The 16,159-nt window shown below is 39.3% G+C and overlaps 1 protein-coding gene across 3 annotated transcripts in view; it reads right to left on the minus strand.

Moving 5' to 3' along the window:
* Positions 1 to 16,159, minus strand: part of Astn2 (astrotactin 2) — an 839,030-nt gene that overhangs the window by 306,376 nt on the left and 516,495 nt on the right. For all 3 annotated transcript variants that reach the window (XM_071600871.1, XM_071600870.1, XM_071600869.1), the window contains one exon: positions 5,967 to 6,133. In XM_071600871.1, the coding sequence (XP_071456972.1) occupies positions 5,967 to 6,133 (167 nt within the window). The remainder of the gene's footprint in view (positions 1 to 5,966; positions 6,134 to 16,159) is intronic.

The following is a 16,159-nucleotide window of genomic DNA, read 5'->3' on the forward strand; positions in this document are numbered from 1 at the left end:
ACCAGAGTCCTTCCCATGAAGTCTCCCTGGATTGTCCCCACATTAACCAAAATGAAGCTCAGTAGAGCTGTTCTCTGTGGTCTTGGTTTCCAGGCTTTACCCGAGGATACACTGTGTTCCCAGGAAAGCCATTTTGGAGGTTCTATATGCGAGGCTATTCTTTTGAAAAGGGGGAAGGAAACAGGAGTCCATGAGGACCTCTGGGCTAATGTATTCGCATATTTGATCTACTCTAAGAGCCACCCAAATGGTAAGAAACACTAGCATTTCATTTAACACGATGGAAGAAAAGAAAGAAATCATAGAAAAAAAAATTGAAAATAAGATACTCCTCATTTCAGAGATGTTAAAATGCAGAAAATATCGTACCCTACAATTAAAGAAATTTGTTTCCCCACCGAGGACCTTGTCAGAGCCTTTACTATCCCCTGGTGTCCTGGGAACTTGCAGGAGGCAGTTACTGAGCGCAGACTCTCCCACATGGGCCTCGACACTCAGCTTCTCTATTTTTTATTTTTATTTTTTACTTAAAAAAAAATCTCTGGGTATGTTACAAAACCATGGGAATTATACCTAGCTGAAGAAAAGGTGGACATTATGTGTTTCTCTTGATTCTTTGTGAATATTTCTTACATGTGAGCTTTGGCCAATGTTTCAACATCAGAGAACACAGGTAGTAATATTTGATGAGAATCCAGCCTGAAAGTGTTCAGTGTGAACTATTAGAGGGAAAGTCCACATCCTCTAATCAAAAGTCAGAAGGGGGACAGCCCAGGCACTAGCTTAAAAAGGCTTTTAGGCAGAAACCACCAAAGAATATTTGCCTGAAGAATGCTTTCCACCCTCTGCAACTGGATGTTGACTGTCAAAGTCAAAGCCGTCGCCCCCATTCCACCAGACCAGACTTTGACAAGGACAGAAATGGCTTCCAGTTAATTGTGGACATTAAATACCTGAATTCATCTCCTCCTAAAATCACATGAAAGGGACATTAAACAGGCTAATAAGGATGAGTTGAGACCACATATGCTCTTTGAGCTCATATTTTGAATATATTTTCATGAGAATTAGGTCCTAAACATACTTGGGATGTCCCCAGTTCCTAACTCAATTTTATTTGCTAACTTGTTTTGAGAACTTTGGGCCTCAGTTTCCTTCTCTAAGTCACTTGGGAGATATGGAAACTTTTAAAAAGTTGATGGAATTCTCTCCCTTACATAAGAATACGTGGGAAAATCTCTTAGCAGATGATATCAGGGAAAGATGTAGACCCCCTGAAAACAAAACAGAAAATCAGAATTTCTTTTTCTGAAGTAAGGATGACTGTATAATTCACTATGTCTTGTTTGGGTATTTTTTTTTTCTCTGTTTACTTTGGTTGCCAAGAAGCACAAAGTTAAATTTGTCTCATGTTGAGCAACTCTCTCATTTCAGACTCCTGAAACCATTTTCTCCCTTTCCTTTTTGCTCCTTACAAATGGCTCTGATCAGTCCTATCTTTATATTAACAGCTTTTTAAAAACCGTGCTGGATTTATGTGGATAAAATTAAGTTCTCTTGGCAGTGTGCACCGCAGACGTTGTAAACACACCCACACAAATGAAACCGACAAACTCGGTTGCTAGGTAACTTGTCAGGCTCTTCACAGAAGGTAATGCTTCTTCACCTACAAGATCTTTTCTAAATACTTCAGCTTAGTATCCAGTGACCTTCTCAACCTACTTCCAGTTGACCTGTTTCTGCCTACCATATTGGTACCTGTGCTCTGTGAACATCAGTCAGGACCAAGTGAGGCCTAGCCACCTGCTCACAGTACCCTCTTTGCACATGGTGGGCTAGGACTTGTGCTTGATGATTCGTGGCCCTCTTAGCATCTCCTTAAAGGTCGGGCACAGAGTGGGTGCAACAAACCTTAGGTGGAGGAATTCAACCCTTATAGTTTTGAAGAAGTCTTTAGGTCAATTAGTATGGAATGATAATACAGACACACAGGTGACTAGGGCATTGTCCCTGCTCCTGAGGAGTTCACAGTGGGGCAGTACCAGTGAGTCAACCAGGTAATGGGGCAACCACAATGGAGAGTCAGAGGAGTAGTGGAGTAACCCTAGAGACTGGATGCTTTATCCATTTGGGGGGAACTTGGCTTGGTAAGGGGCTGATAATCAGGGCAGCTAGCAGAGGTCCAGTCTTTGGGAAGTGTCAGAATTTCATTGGGATAAGTTAGAATATAGGGCAAAATGTAAGCAGCCTCTTCTTTTAATAAGGCCCCCTGTGTAGAAATGAAAAATATATATACATTATATATATATATATATATATATATATATATATATATATATATATATGTATATGTATGTATATATATATATATCTAAATAAAAATAAAACAAAGAGAAAAATTATTTCCATACATGTCCTAATCCCACTTGAGAACTTATGGTTATTGGTTCTTAGATTCAGGGTAGCTGCCCATCTCATGCTGACCCCATGGACTCCAGGGGGACTTGCTAAAGAAATGACAGAAGATGAAACAAGTGTCCAAGTTAAAGGTTCAGGGACATCTGAGTGGAGAGGGTATACACGGGAAGGGAAGAGGAGACACAGAAAGTAGTCAGAATACAGAGGCTGAAACTAAGAGGCTAACACAGGAAGAGGGATATAGTTGGAAATGCAGCTGGAAAGGGTAAATAGGAACCACTCCTTTGGCTCCATTATTTGAGCAACTTCATTTAACAGTTACTAATTGAGCACTTGCTATGTGCCAAACACTATTCTAGATACTGGAGATAAACTGGCAAGCCAGACATCAAATCCAGTAATTAAATAATTGAATGTGATGGTTTTCCACCTGTTAGACTAGTACTATGGTTTACTGAGGGCTTAATTAAGTATGACAGCTCATTCTTGCACAGGTTCACTTGATCTGCATAGTGGGGCTGTAGTCACTTCTGATGGTACATGAAAACACACATGCTCAAAGAAATTGAGTGAGTTGCCCAAGACCACATGACTAGATGTGTCCAGAGGCCAGCAACTGACATAAGATCTGTCTTGACTGGCACCAGAATCACTGGGTTTGAATAATTGACAGCCACCACTTACTAGCTGTGTGACCTTTGGCAAGTCACCGTGTACCCTGTTTGGTTTTCTTAACTGTAAGGTGAGAATCATAATAGCACCTCTCTTGCAGAATTGTTATGACAATTAAATGAGTTAATGTGCACAAAGCGCTTACTATAGTCATGGCACATAAGAAGTGATTAGTAGGGCTGGGGTTGTGGCTCAGCGGTAGAGTGCTCACCTAGCATGTGCTAGGCGCTGGGTTCGATCCTCAGCACCACATAAAAATAAATAAATAAGATAAAGGTATTGTGTCTAACTACAACTAAAAAAATATTTTAAAAAAGGAGTGCTTAGTAAACTGCTAGCTGCCATTATTATTATTATTATTATTGGTACTAGGGATTAAACCCAGAGCTGTTGTTATTAAACAGAATTATTAAACCTGTCCCTATATTCAGAAAACTCTTAAGTTTACAGAGCTTTCCCCAAGTTGGGAAGGTCTCTTTGAGTAAGTAAGGATTTGCTTTGTTTTCCCTGCTTAATTCAATAACTTCCCACTTCTCCCTCAACCAACTCTCTCACGAGCACCTGCTAATAGCCTTCATTGTTTACAGTGCTTCTAACAAGTGTGGGTAACTTCTCATTTGCATCCTTAATAGACAATTTCCAAAAGCATATTAAAGCTGCAGTTGGTGTTTGGAGACCTGGGTTTCATTTCCTTTGTTGTCCAGTTTACCTGCATTGGATGGGTCTTAACAGCACACAACACACTCTGGCCCAAATCAACTCTTATTTAACACTTCCACAGACCTTCCATGGCAGAAAAGGTAAGAAAGTCCATTTCGGAGATCCAGAAACCAAAATGTTGAGGGCATGAGGTCCCTGAGCAAGTGATGAGTGACTGTCATTAGGATCATTCACTTGAGTTACTTTAGTGAATGAACATATATAGTGCTAACTTGATGCAGGGTGCTGTTCCAAAGCACTTTAAATAATTATGTAAATCATAATGTAAGCAATGTTTTTAGAGCTCATAACAACTCTATAGACAGGGACTATTATTCTGGTGTTTTTACAGATGAAGAAACTGAGGCCCAGAGCTAAGAGATGTCAAGTAACTTGTTCAAGGTCATACAATTAATAATGTGTTTCCCAGTTGTGTTTCGTAGACCTTTGCTTAGCTTTAATTGAATAATAAATGTTAAGTATTTTGCACTGTTCATAGATATCATTATATTGAGGTAGTAGGTATTGAGGCAACTGAAGGTCAGGAGTCTTCAGTCCTGATGGGATTAAAATCTCAGCATTACCAAATCCAAGGTTCCCTATCGTGGGCTCTGGATGGAAGGTGGTGATAGTTTCCCATGTCAAAATCCATTAGTGCTGCGGCTGCTGCTGTTCCTGTTGTTATTTTCCATAGAAGAACACCCTCCCCACAAGGAGACGGAGAGGAAAATAACAATGATAAGGACCCAGCTGATTCTGTATGCAAGCCTGCAGATCCAAGTCCATGCATAATTTAGTCAACACTGCCCTGCAGTCACTTAGGCTGAGGAGAGACCGCCATAAATTCAGGTCCGCATAGGCTAATTTATTTCTTATTTATTTTACTGATACATATCTAGGACCTCCAGCGAGCTGCCCCAACACCTGCTTCAAGGCACCTGCAACCCTGAGCGTGACTGGGGCAGGAAAGGAGACCCTGTAATAAATACTAAACTCTGTGTACTAGAACCGTGCAAATTCAATCAGTTTTCTGGTAAACTGGGATAAAACCCACCTCCCTTTTCTGTGATAGATGGACTGCAGAGGTTGCTAAATCTCATATTCTGCTTTCCTACCACAATGACGAGAGCACTGGGAATCCTTCTCACACAAGCATACGATTGTTTTTCTGAGTCACAGAATGTCAAAGATAAGCAAATTTTCTAATGGGACGATATAACCAGAAAAGACATGAGAAGAACAGAATGCTGCTATTTTCTTGAGTGGTTACTGAGGACCAAACGCTTTCCTAAGTGATGTCTGGGGCGGAGGTAACTCTACTACACATAGGGAAAACAAGGTAAGTTGGAAGAAATGGGAGCCATAGTTGTGCAGTGATTTCTTTGCACAGACAGTTAAACTGTAGCCCAGAGAGAGAAAGCAAGTGGCCTGATTCTACTCAGCAAGTTTAGTTCCAATGTGCTCCCCCTTTTTTTGTTCTCCTGCTACTTTTAATATTCAGTTTAAGGGACTGGGCATGTAGCTCAGTAGTAGCATGTGCCTGGTTTGTCCAAGGCCCTGAGTTTCATCCCCAGGACTGTGAAAATGAGAAACAACAACATCCTTATTTGAGTTCTTCCTGAGTCCCAAGCTATGACACAAGCTTTGAGTGTATTGTTTCCTAGGCACCAGCTATCTGCGATTACTCGTCCTCACCTATGGGGCACTAGGGCCACAGACACTGATGCTGGACTCAACCTGCTGAGTTCCTTCAGAATCTAGGTTCAAACCTGGGTTAAACCTATGGATTTGCTTGCGCACCACACCTGATGGTTCCTGTGTGAACACCTTCGCGATCCTTGCTTTTCTCTCCACTCAGCACTGCCCAGGGCTGCAGGAGGGCATGCAGAAGGGGCAGGAGACCTCACAAGGAAAATATTCTGACCCTGGATGAAACAGGGGTAGGGGCTCTATTATTGCATGTATTAATCCATTATTTATTTTTCCTCTGTCATTCTTCTCTTCAACATTCTTCTCTTGCCTTTGACGTCTTGGGCTGAAGCAGAATAGAAATGAGAGGCCATTTCCCTGAAGGTCAGCCCAGGCTCGAGAGGCAGCAGTTCCTGACCATTTTCCCACCCATACCCCCTCGGCCTTGTGGGTTCCCACACCTGGGCCTTGGGGACAGATAGACTCACCCGCAGAACATGAAGATGGTGCTGGAGGTGGCATCGTAGGGCAAAGGAAGCGTCTGCTGCAGGCACAGCTGCTCACAGCCGCCGTTAAAGCCATCAGAGCAATCAATGCCTTTGGAGTGGTCGTAGCAGCCAGAGCCGTCCTTCATGGGCCTGAGCTCCTCTGGGCACTGCTCAGAAAGAGGGCAACAGGGTGGTTATGGCACAGGAGGCGGCTGGCCCCAATACTCCCTCCTCCCACCTTCTGAGAGCCTCGTGTGTCAGACACCAAAAGAGACAGGTTTGAAGACTCATTTGGCCAATTTATAGCTAGGTGGCTTTGGAAAAAAAAACCTTTACTTCTCTGAACCTCAGCCTTCCTGCCTGTAAAAGAGGATTTTTGTGACTATCTCCTTCATAGAGTGGTGAGAATGGAGGGAGATAGTGTCTGCAAAGTGTTTGGAAAGTTATGGATACTGTTGGGTTGTCTTCAGTCTTGTTCGGATTGCTATCACCTGATAGAGTCTGCTGCTAGCAAGGTCACTCGTGGAAGCCGTCAGATATAATTTAAAGAGACCCTAATAATATGAGCTTAAGTTCCAGCTTTTGTCCTTCTCACTGTGTGACCCTGGGCAAGTTACTACCCTCTATGATTCTCAATGTCCTCATCTACTTAATGGGCCTAACACAACTATAGATTTTTAGTGGGGCTTAAATGGTATCATGAGGGTGCGTAACTTACTTCAGAATTTGCGGCAAGGGTTGGTACTCACAAAATGAACGTGAGTTATCTTTCTGTCTTGAACTGATCTCTTCTCCGCCCTTGTCCCTTGAACTCTAAAGGAATCCTGGGAACAACCAAAAGCCTCCTAACTAGCCTGCAGGTCTCTAGCTTGGCCTCCTGAAATTTTTCTCCAAAGTGATATTTCTAAGTAGCATCCTTAGCTTAAATGGATATATGGATTTTTTTTTTTTAAACTCAGATATTCCTTAAACTCATAATGGGGTTCCTCGACAGAAATGTTCAGATGCTTGCTCAGCCCTGTGCACATTCCTCCTCTGGTCTCTAAGCAAAAACCCCAAGAATTCCCACCTTCAGTGACCTCAGCTGTCACGTTCTCGTCAGTGTGTGTGGCACCTGCTAAGTGCTCTGGGAGTGGATGATCTGATACTGGGGACATCTGGCCCTTTATTTAGTTTTCCATCATTTGCTGAGGTTGAGCTCATCTTCTCCCGCGCAGTTGATGGAGAAGCAATAGGAGCACTCCTGCCTTCAGAAGAGTGAGGACCTAGGTTTTAATTTCATTCAACCTTCTGGCATTTCCTGTCCACGGAGATAAACACCCGGAGCCCAGCCCTCCTCATCCATCACTGGACATCACTGATTAAAATGCCCTCCCCCTGTCTCCGGTCCAGCCAGCTCCCTAGCCCCCTCCCCAAGCCGTCCTTCTGAATAACATCAATAAATACACACACACACACACACACACACACACAAAATTAATTTTCCAAAACCACCACAACAAAACACGAGGTCAGCCCTCTTGGAAATTAAATTTTGCCTAAGAAGAATTTGTAATTACGAATGCATAAGAGAGTTCTTGGAGACATTTGAGCATTTGAGACTGGCACCAGGAAGGGTGATGGAGAAAGTAGGTTATAAATGGCCTTTGTCAAGCTGCAGAAAGGTTATAAAACTGCTACGTTTTGTGCTTAAAAAGAAAAATCAATTTTCCATGTGAGTGAAGTGCTGTACATATTAATACAAGCTCAGAGGAGTCCCCTGCTTGTCTCTGAACATTCTGTCAGACAGAAGGGCACCTGGTCACGGGGTCATTTGGAGCCATTTGCTGGCACTGGGGGCTGGGATCTGTCTGTCTGCAGAGACTCAGGGATGGGGACTGGACCATCTCACTGGGAAACAAGAGAGACCTGGGGTAGGGTAGTAGTCCCAGTTCTTTCCATCTGCCACTGATTCCCAACCACCTTGGTTTTTCAAATCTGTGCTCACTGCAACCCGAGCATTATCTAAGCACATGACCTGTTTTACTCATTCAGTCCTTATACAAATAAATGAGCCAGTGAAGTAGACAGATAATGACTCCCCAAGATGCTTCCCTGTCTTAAGCCCTGGAACCTGGAAGCTGTGAATACGTCTGTCTGTGGTAAAGGTTTTGAGATGTGATTAAGCTAAAGCTCAGGAGGAGAGTCTCCTGTATTTTACTGGCTGACCTAAATGCTATCATGAATGTCTTTATAAGAGAAGCAGAACAAGATTACCCACATAGAGGGGAAGACAATGTGCACTTGGAGCAGAGATTGGCATGCCCGTGGCCATGAACCATAACTGCTGGAAGAAGCAAGGCTTACATTCTGCTGTAGGGGCCCTAGGACCTGCCGACACCTTGATGTAGGACTCCTGGCCTCCAGAACCGTGGGAGAATACATTTCTGTTGTCTTAAGCCATCCAGTTTGTGGCGATTTACTACAGTAGCTGGAGGAAATAAATACAGCAGGTCCTGTCATTGTTCTCATTGGACAGATGAGGAAGCTGAAGAGGGACTCACACACAGAGGGTGGCCGGGCAGGGCCTGGAAGGCTTGCCAGTCTGCAGCTCTTTACTGCCTCCTGGGCAAGTCACTTCACCCCCTGTTGCTTACTAAGCGTGTCAGTCTTAGAGAGCAAGGCAAGGCAGGTCTTGGAGCTGATCTGACCTCCATGCTTTAACACTGAGGGTCAGAGAGCAGCAGCACACCACACAGAGTCCCTTAGCACAGGAGTGGAGGACACAGAGGCCGGCTCCCCTTGTCTCAGCTCAGGGCTCTCCATGCTACTCACTTTCCTTTAGGTTAAAGCATTTGACTGATGAAGACAAACTTGCAGAGCCTCCGTCTCTTTCCCCAAGATGATTTACAGTTGAGGAACTGAGGTTCAGAAAGGGGAAGGAACTTGATTAATATCACACAGCAGAATAAAGGCAGAGCTAGAATTATACCTAAATTTGATCATGAACATGGGAGAGACTTTCTGAGTAAGTGGAGCAGATGTATCAGTGACCCCCATAGGATCCTCCCTTCGTCTGCTAAGGGCTTCATGCCCATGTCTTAGAGGGCAAGGGGGGCAGATGAGGTCCCCCTTTGCCACTATTTATTATGTGTACATTGTTTCAATTATTCCATTGCTCATCTTCTGTCTTCTCCACCAAAATGTAATATTTGTCATAGTATAGGCTACCTTGGGTTTGTCCTCAGCTGGCACAATAGTAGGTACTTGCTATTTGTTGGATGAAACTGCAGAGTGCCAGACAGGAAGTTCAGGGTATATATGGATTCATGAAGGGTCCGCAGTAAAAGAAGGGAATCAGGGGAGAGAGGAGGGAGGGGAGGAATAAGGTAGGTACTGAAGAATGAAATGGACCAAATCGTGTTGTGTGTATGTATGAATATACAACTGCAAATCCCACAAACCTGTATAATTATGTACCTATGAATAATGGGTCTGAATTCAAACTGAATTATTAATTATTCAAACCGAATTCAAACTATTACAAGCTGTGTGACCTTTGGTCCATGACTTAAACTCTCCTATCTTTATATGATTGCTGTGTGGGGGTAAATGTGTCATAGCTAGCTGCAAAGAATGTCCCCAACGATTCCTGGTCACACTCTTGTATAGGCCCCATCCCTCATGGCACTGTACCAGGGTTGGTCTATGTGACCGATAACTGATGGTAGGAGAGATGGTAAGTGGTTTTATAGTGGGAAACTGAGGCCTGCAGGTAACAATCAGAGAAACCGGGCCTGTCAAAGACACAGGTGCAGGCTTGGAGGTGAATTCTCCATCCCATTCAAGCCTGCTGGGATGACTGCAGCCCCAACTTACATCCTGATTGCCACCTTGCCAACAGCTAAGTTACTCTGACTCTCCAGAACTGCATAATGTAATACATACTTTGTTTGTTTGTTTGTTTTAGGATGCTTGATTTAGGATAATCTGTCACATAGCAATGAATAATAATGTGAGACAAATGTTATCAAGTACCTAACCTAGTGATCAGCAAAGGGTGGCTGCAGTTCTGAGTTTGTAAGGAGCTTAGGATCTAGCTTAAGAGGTAAGAAGTGCACACATTCGGCAGACAAGAACTAGTTTCTAGAGCAAATATTATAAAATATGGTTCAATTTGGCTGGGAAAAGGAAGATTCTGGAAATGTGAGTGAATGGGGAATATCAGAGTGAGGAAATGTTAGTCATGGAAGCCTTCCTGGAAGAGATGTGATGGGAGAAGGGAGATGTCTAGGGTACTGACATCTCCAGAGGCGAGGCCTGAGGTCTCGTTCAGGCACCACCACTCATTTGCCCTGTGACCTTGGACAATCCATGAACCTATTTGGGCTCCAGTTTCCTTTATCTATGTGGGGACACAGCTTGGAGATGACAATGTGGGCAGTGAAGTCAGGACTGAATTCCACTGCAGGCTTCCTGGCTGAGCATCTGGGAAGGCTGGTTCACCTAGAAGAGAGCCCCCCAGGTTCTCATCTCCAAAATGGGAATACAGTGCCTCTCCCAGAGGCATTCTGGAGACTCTGTGAGATAACACTTTTGCACACCACAGGCACTTAATAAATGAAGGATAAATTAACAAATGACAAATAAATGAACCCAACCTTCCCAGAGAAACTTAATGGAAACCACTAGTTGATGATTTTTCTTTCTTCTCTTCCCAAGTCCTTTATTGCACCATTTAGCAAATACTTACTGCACACCTACTCAGTGCCGAGCAAATGTTTTAGTTGGTATAAGGGTTGTTGTAAACAAGACAGCCAAGAAACTGCTCTCGTGGAGCTTAAACTCCAGAGAACAAATGATTAATAATAAAACAAGTAAAATGATTATTTCATAGAATAAAACAGTACTATGAAGAAAGAATAAAGTATAAGGTGATAAAAGGTTAATAAGGATGAGGCGAGGGAAGCATAAACATAGTGTAGAAATAGGAAAGGCAGACTTTATTTCCACTTTATTCTTCTTTTTCAAAAGTAGATTTCCTTACGGTACTTCTTTGTCTTTCTGTATAGATTTTAGAAAAATATTTTCTATGTTGGTAAAAATCATGTGAGGTTTTGATAAGAATTGTCTTAAGCTCTTATGTCAATATGAGAAATATGGGTATCTTTATGATGTTTGTCTTCCAATTCACAAATATATTATGTTTTTCCATTTATTTAGATTTTGTTTGGTTTCTTTCATTGGCATTTAATTTCAGCATACATGTTTTGTTAGATTCCTATTTAAGTATTTCATTGTGTTCTAGGGATTGCAAATGGCACTGAATTTTAAATTTCAGTGTCTACATGTTCATTGCTAGGCTATAAGAATTATATATAATTATATAGAATAAATTATATTCTATAATTGTACCCTTGTATCCCGAGACCTTGCTGAACTCTTTCATTTCTTTTGGAATTTTTTCCAAGGTCTCTTGAGATTTTAAATGTAAACAAGTATGTGACCTATTTAATTTACTCCTTTCTAATTTGAACCTTTTACTTCCTTTTTCTTGTGTTATTGCATTGGCTAAGAAATTTACCATTGTGTTCAACAATAATAATTATTCCTGATCTTTGAGAGAAAGCATTGAATCTGTTATAATAAGTATGTTAGTTGTAGGGTTTTTTTATTTTTATTTATTTTAAATATTTTTTTAGTTGTCAATGGACTTTATATTGTTTATTAATATTCCATGCTGAGAATCAAACCCAGTGCCTCACACATTCAAGGCAAGCACTCTACCACTGAGCCAACAACCCCAGCCCCAGGGTTTTTATTGATGTTCTTTATCAATATGTGTAAGTTCTACTCTATTCCTATTTTTCTAGAAGTTTTTTTTTTTTTTTAAATAATTTTGGTTGTTGAATTTTGTTTATCAGTTGGTCTGATTCCATGATTTTTTTTTCTTGTTTTGCCCATAAATATATTGACAGATATTTCAAATTTTGGTCAAGTAGCTTGTCCCTGGAATAAAATCAAGCCATGGTAGTCAGTTCTTTTTTATGTCTTTTAAAATTCTGTTTGCAAATATTTTGTTAAGGATTTTTGCAACCATATACCTGAGGGTTTTTTGGTCTTACTCTCTCATTTTCTGGTTTTTCACTGGGTTTGTCTTGTTTGGTATCAATGTAATGCTATTACCTGAAAATCACTTGGGAAGTAGTCTCTCTTCTTCAGTTTTGGGGAAAATCATTTTTAGAATTTGTGTTAATTTTTCTTTAAACACATGGTATACTTTTTCCAGTAAAACTATTCAGGCTGAGATTTGGAGGTGTGGGAATATAAAAGTTACAAATTCAATTTTCTTATTGGATTTGTTTAAATTATCTATTTCATACTCGTGAGGTTTTTAAGAAACTGGTCCACTTTATCTAAATTATTAAATCTATTTGTGAAAAGTTATATACAGTATTCTCTTATTTTCTTTTTTTAAAATATTTTTTAACCTTTATTTATTTATTTCTATGTGATGCTGAGGATCGAACCCAGTGCCTCACACGTGGTAGGCAAGCGCTCTATGATTGAGCCACAACCCCAGCCCTCTTATTTCCTTTTGACATCTTCAGGGGCTGTAGTGATATCAACTGTTTGATTTCAGATATTTTTAAATGGTGTTTTCTCCCTTTTATAGATATAAGACTTCCTAGATTTTTTTCATTTTTATTGATATTATCAAAGAATCAGAATCTTGTGGGGTCTTTTTGAGTCTTTAAAATTTATAATTATTAACTCATATTAATGTGCCGATTAATAGGTTTTCCTGTGACATTTCCATATCTGTATGTATTATGCTTTGTTAGACTCCACCCTCTCATATCCTGTCTTGACCACGCTTTTCTCTCACTTCCTTTTGGTTTTCTTCCACTTCACAATTAGTTCCTCTTCTACTTTAAAGTGCTCTTTTTTGCTTATTTCTATATTGAGAGAAAACATGCAGTTCAGGGCTCAGCTTATTTCCCTTAACTTTTATTTTCCTGCAAATGACAAAATTTCATTCTTCTTCATGACTGAAAAATACTCCATTGTTTATATAGCTCATATTTCTTGATTCATTTATCTGTTGACCAAAAGAATCAGCTTTTGTTTCAGTAATTTTTATGAATTATTTTTCTATTTTTAATCACTTTGATTTCCATACTTTCTTTGCTTCTTTGAATATATTTTTCTCTCCCTACTCTTGGTTCTTAAGAACTTAAATTATTGATTTTAGACTTCCTCTTTATTAATGTATGCATTTAGGAGACCACACTTCCTTTACAAATATGAAGCTGTAGAAACAGTGCCAGAAAAGGATGAATTAATGTGTGTATCACACATTATATATTTATTTATTTTTTCATTCAGTTCAGTTTTTTACTTCTTTTGACACTTTATCTTTAACTCTTGGGTTCTTTAGAATGCTGTTGTTTAGTTTTCAAAAACTTAAAAGAGGATTTTTCTGTTATCTCTGTTTTGGACTGAGGATTTCTGTCTCCACACTATTTATATGTTGAAATCTCACCCTCAAAATGGTATATTATTTTCATTGGGGACTTTTAGGAGGTGGTTAGATCATGGGGTGGAGCCCTCATGAATTGGATTAGTGTCCTTAGAAGGAAGGGAAGCTCCATCTCTATCCATGACATATAAAAAGACACAGGAAGAAGAAAATTTGTGGAGAGCGACATCACTAGAGAATCGAATCAACTAGAAATTGATCTCAGAATTCTGGACTCTGGGAGTATGAGAGAAAAATGTCTATTATTTAAGCTACCTAGTCTATGGTATTTTGATAGACCTGACAAAGACCCTCTCTGGTCTTGTTTTCTTATTAGAGCCTGTTGTGAATCTTGAGGGGTCTTTTTTGGGTCTTTAAAATTTGTATTAACTCATATTAATTGTGCCAATTAATAGTTTTCCCTGTGACATTTCCATTTCTGTATATATTATGCTTTGTTAGACTCCACTCTCCCATATCCTGTCTTGACCACCCTAATACCATTCATGAGGGCTCCACCCCATAAACATACTTTGTATGACATGAATTCTTTCAATGTAGTGAAACCTTTATTGTAGCCCCAGATATCATTTTTCTTGCTATGTGTTCTGCAGACTCTAGCAATAATATGTAGTCTATTATTGTGCATAGTATTCTATAAAAGTTAACTATATCTCTTGAATAACCATATTGTTGAGTTCTATAATGTTACAAATTGTCCATCTAGTTGTTTTATTAAATGTGAGGAAGAGAAACTAAAGTATTTAACCATAATTATGGATTTGTATATTTTTATTATCAGTCCCATTAGTTCACACATTTTTCACACATTTTTCTCCATTGTTTGATGCATAAATATTTATAATTATAATATCTTCTTGGTGGATGACCTCTTTTTTTACTACATTTTGTTCCTCCCTAGTAATTTCATTTAAGGGTTACTTTATCTAATAATAATATAGTGACTCCTGCCTTTGTTTCATTTACATTATATGTAGTTTTTTCTATCAATTTACCAATCTATATTATTATATGTGAAGAGAATTTCTTGTAGACAGAATATAATTTGGCCATACTTTTTAATCTAGTCTTCTTTTATTATTCCATGTGTGCTTTGATCAATTTCATTTCATAAGATAAGTGATACATTAATGCTTATATATGCCATTTTTATATTGTCTTCTTGTTTCTAGTTTTCATTCTTTTTCCTTGCTTTTCTTGCAGCCTGCCTACACATTTGTTAGATTTCCAATTTGATGTATCTGTATTTTTCAGTGTATTTCTTTGCATAGTTTTTAATGTATATAAGATGCTCCAGTCTATTAATCATTTTTCCAATTGAAGTGATGTACAGTATCTATACCTCCCTTTATGCTTTATGTTTCTATCTTTTCTTCCATGTGATACAATTTTCTTCATTATTCCTCTGCATGCATTCATGACCACATCTGACAGTGCTATCATTTATTTTTGCTTTAACCATCAACTGTAATGTAGAAAAATCAGGAGGGTAAGAAGGGTTTATTTATATACCCATATTTTTGCAATATTCTTCCTTCCTTCTCAGTGTTCTAAGATTTCTTATTTTATAATTTTCTTTCTGTTTAGAGAACTTCCTATAAACATTCATTTAGAGAAAGAGTACTAGATATAAATTCTCTCAGTGTTTTTTCTATCTGATAATATCTTGATTTCATTTCCATTCCTAAAGGATATTTTCATTGAACATAAGATTCTTACTCAGCACTTGAAATATGTGCTACTTTTTCCTGGTCTCTCTGGTTTCTTGTAAGAATTCTTCTGTCATTAAATTTGTATTTTTTCTATAGATAAGATATAATTTCAACATTTTTTTTCCTTGAAGAAATAAAGAAAATTGACTATTAAGTTTTGGTGTAAATTTCTTTGTTTTTATTCTGTCTGGAATTTGCTCAGCTTCTTGAGTCTCCAGATTTTCGAAATTTGATGAGTTTTCAGTTATTATTTCTTTGAGCACCATTCTTTTCTTCTGAGACTCCAATGACAAAAATGTTTTTATTTATTTATTTATTTTTTAACCAGTTTGACAGACCCTTGGGAAGGTATTCACTTTCCTTTTCAATTTACTTTTTCTCTGATATTCAGAATGGGTAATTTTGCTTATTCTTTTTTAAAGTTTAATGATTATATGTCCTCTGCAATCTGCTGTTGAATCTATCAACAGAATTTCTATCTCATTTACCGTACTTTTCAATTCTAGGATTTCCATTTGGTTCCCCTTTATAACTTCTATTTCTTTGCTGAGGCTTTCTGTTTTTTTTTTTTTTCGTTTGTTTCAAGAGTGCTCATGTTTGTTTGTTGAAGCATTTTTAAATGATGGGTATTTTTTAATATCTTTGTCAGAGAATTCTATTATCTTTCATTTTGGTGTTGGAATCTATTGGTTGTCTTTTTCACTGATTTTGAGATTGTCCTGGTTCTTGGTATGACAAATGATTATCAATGGAAAGGTGGACATTTGGGGTATTATGTTATTATGTTTTAACTTTGGATTTGTTTAAACTTTGTTTCATCTGGTTTCCTCTGACACTGGTCCAGCAGGAGAAGGTGGTTTGTCTCTGGCAAAAGCAGACAGAAGCCCAGGTTCTCCACTAAGCTCCCACTGCCGCCCAGAGGGAAAGCCCCTCTGTGCTGCTGGATGGGGGTGGGAATC

The sequence above is a fragment of the Marmota flaviventris genome, chromosome 13, assembly GCF_047511675.1.
Source record: "Marmota flaviventris isolate mMarFla1 chromosome 13, mMarFla1.hap1, whole genome shotgun sequence".
Lineage (NCBI taxonomy): Eukaryota > Metazoa > Chordata > Mammalia > Rodentia > Sciuridae > Marmota > Marmota flaviventris.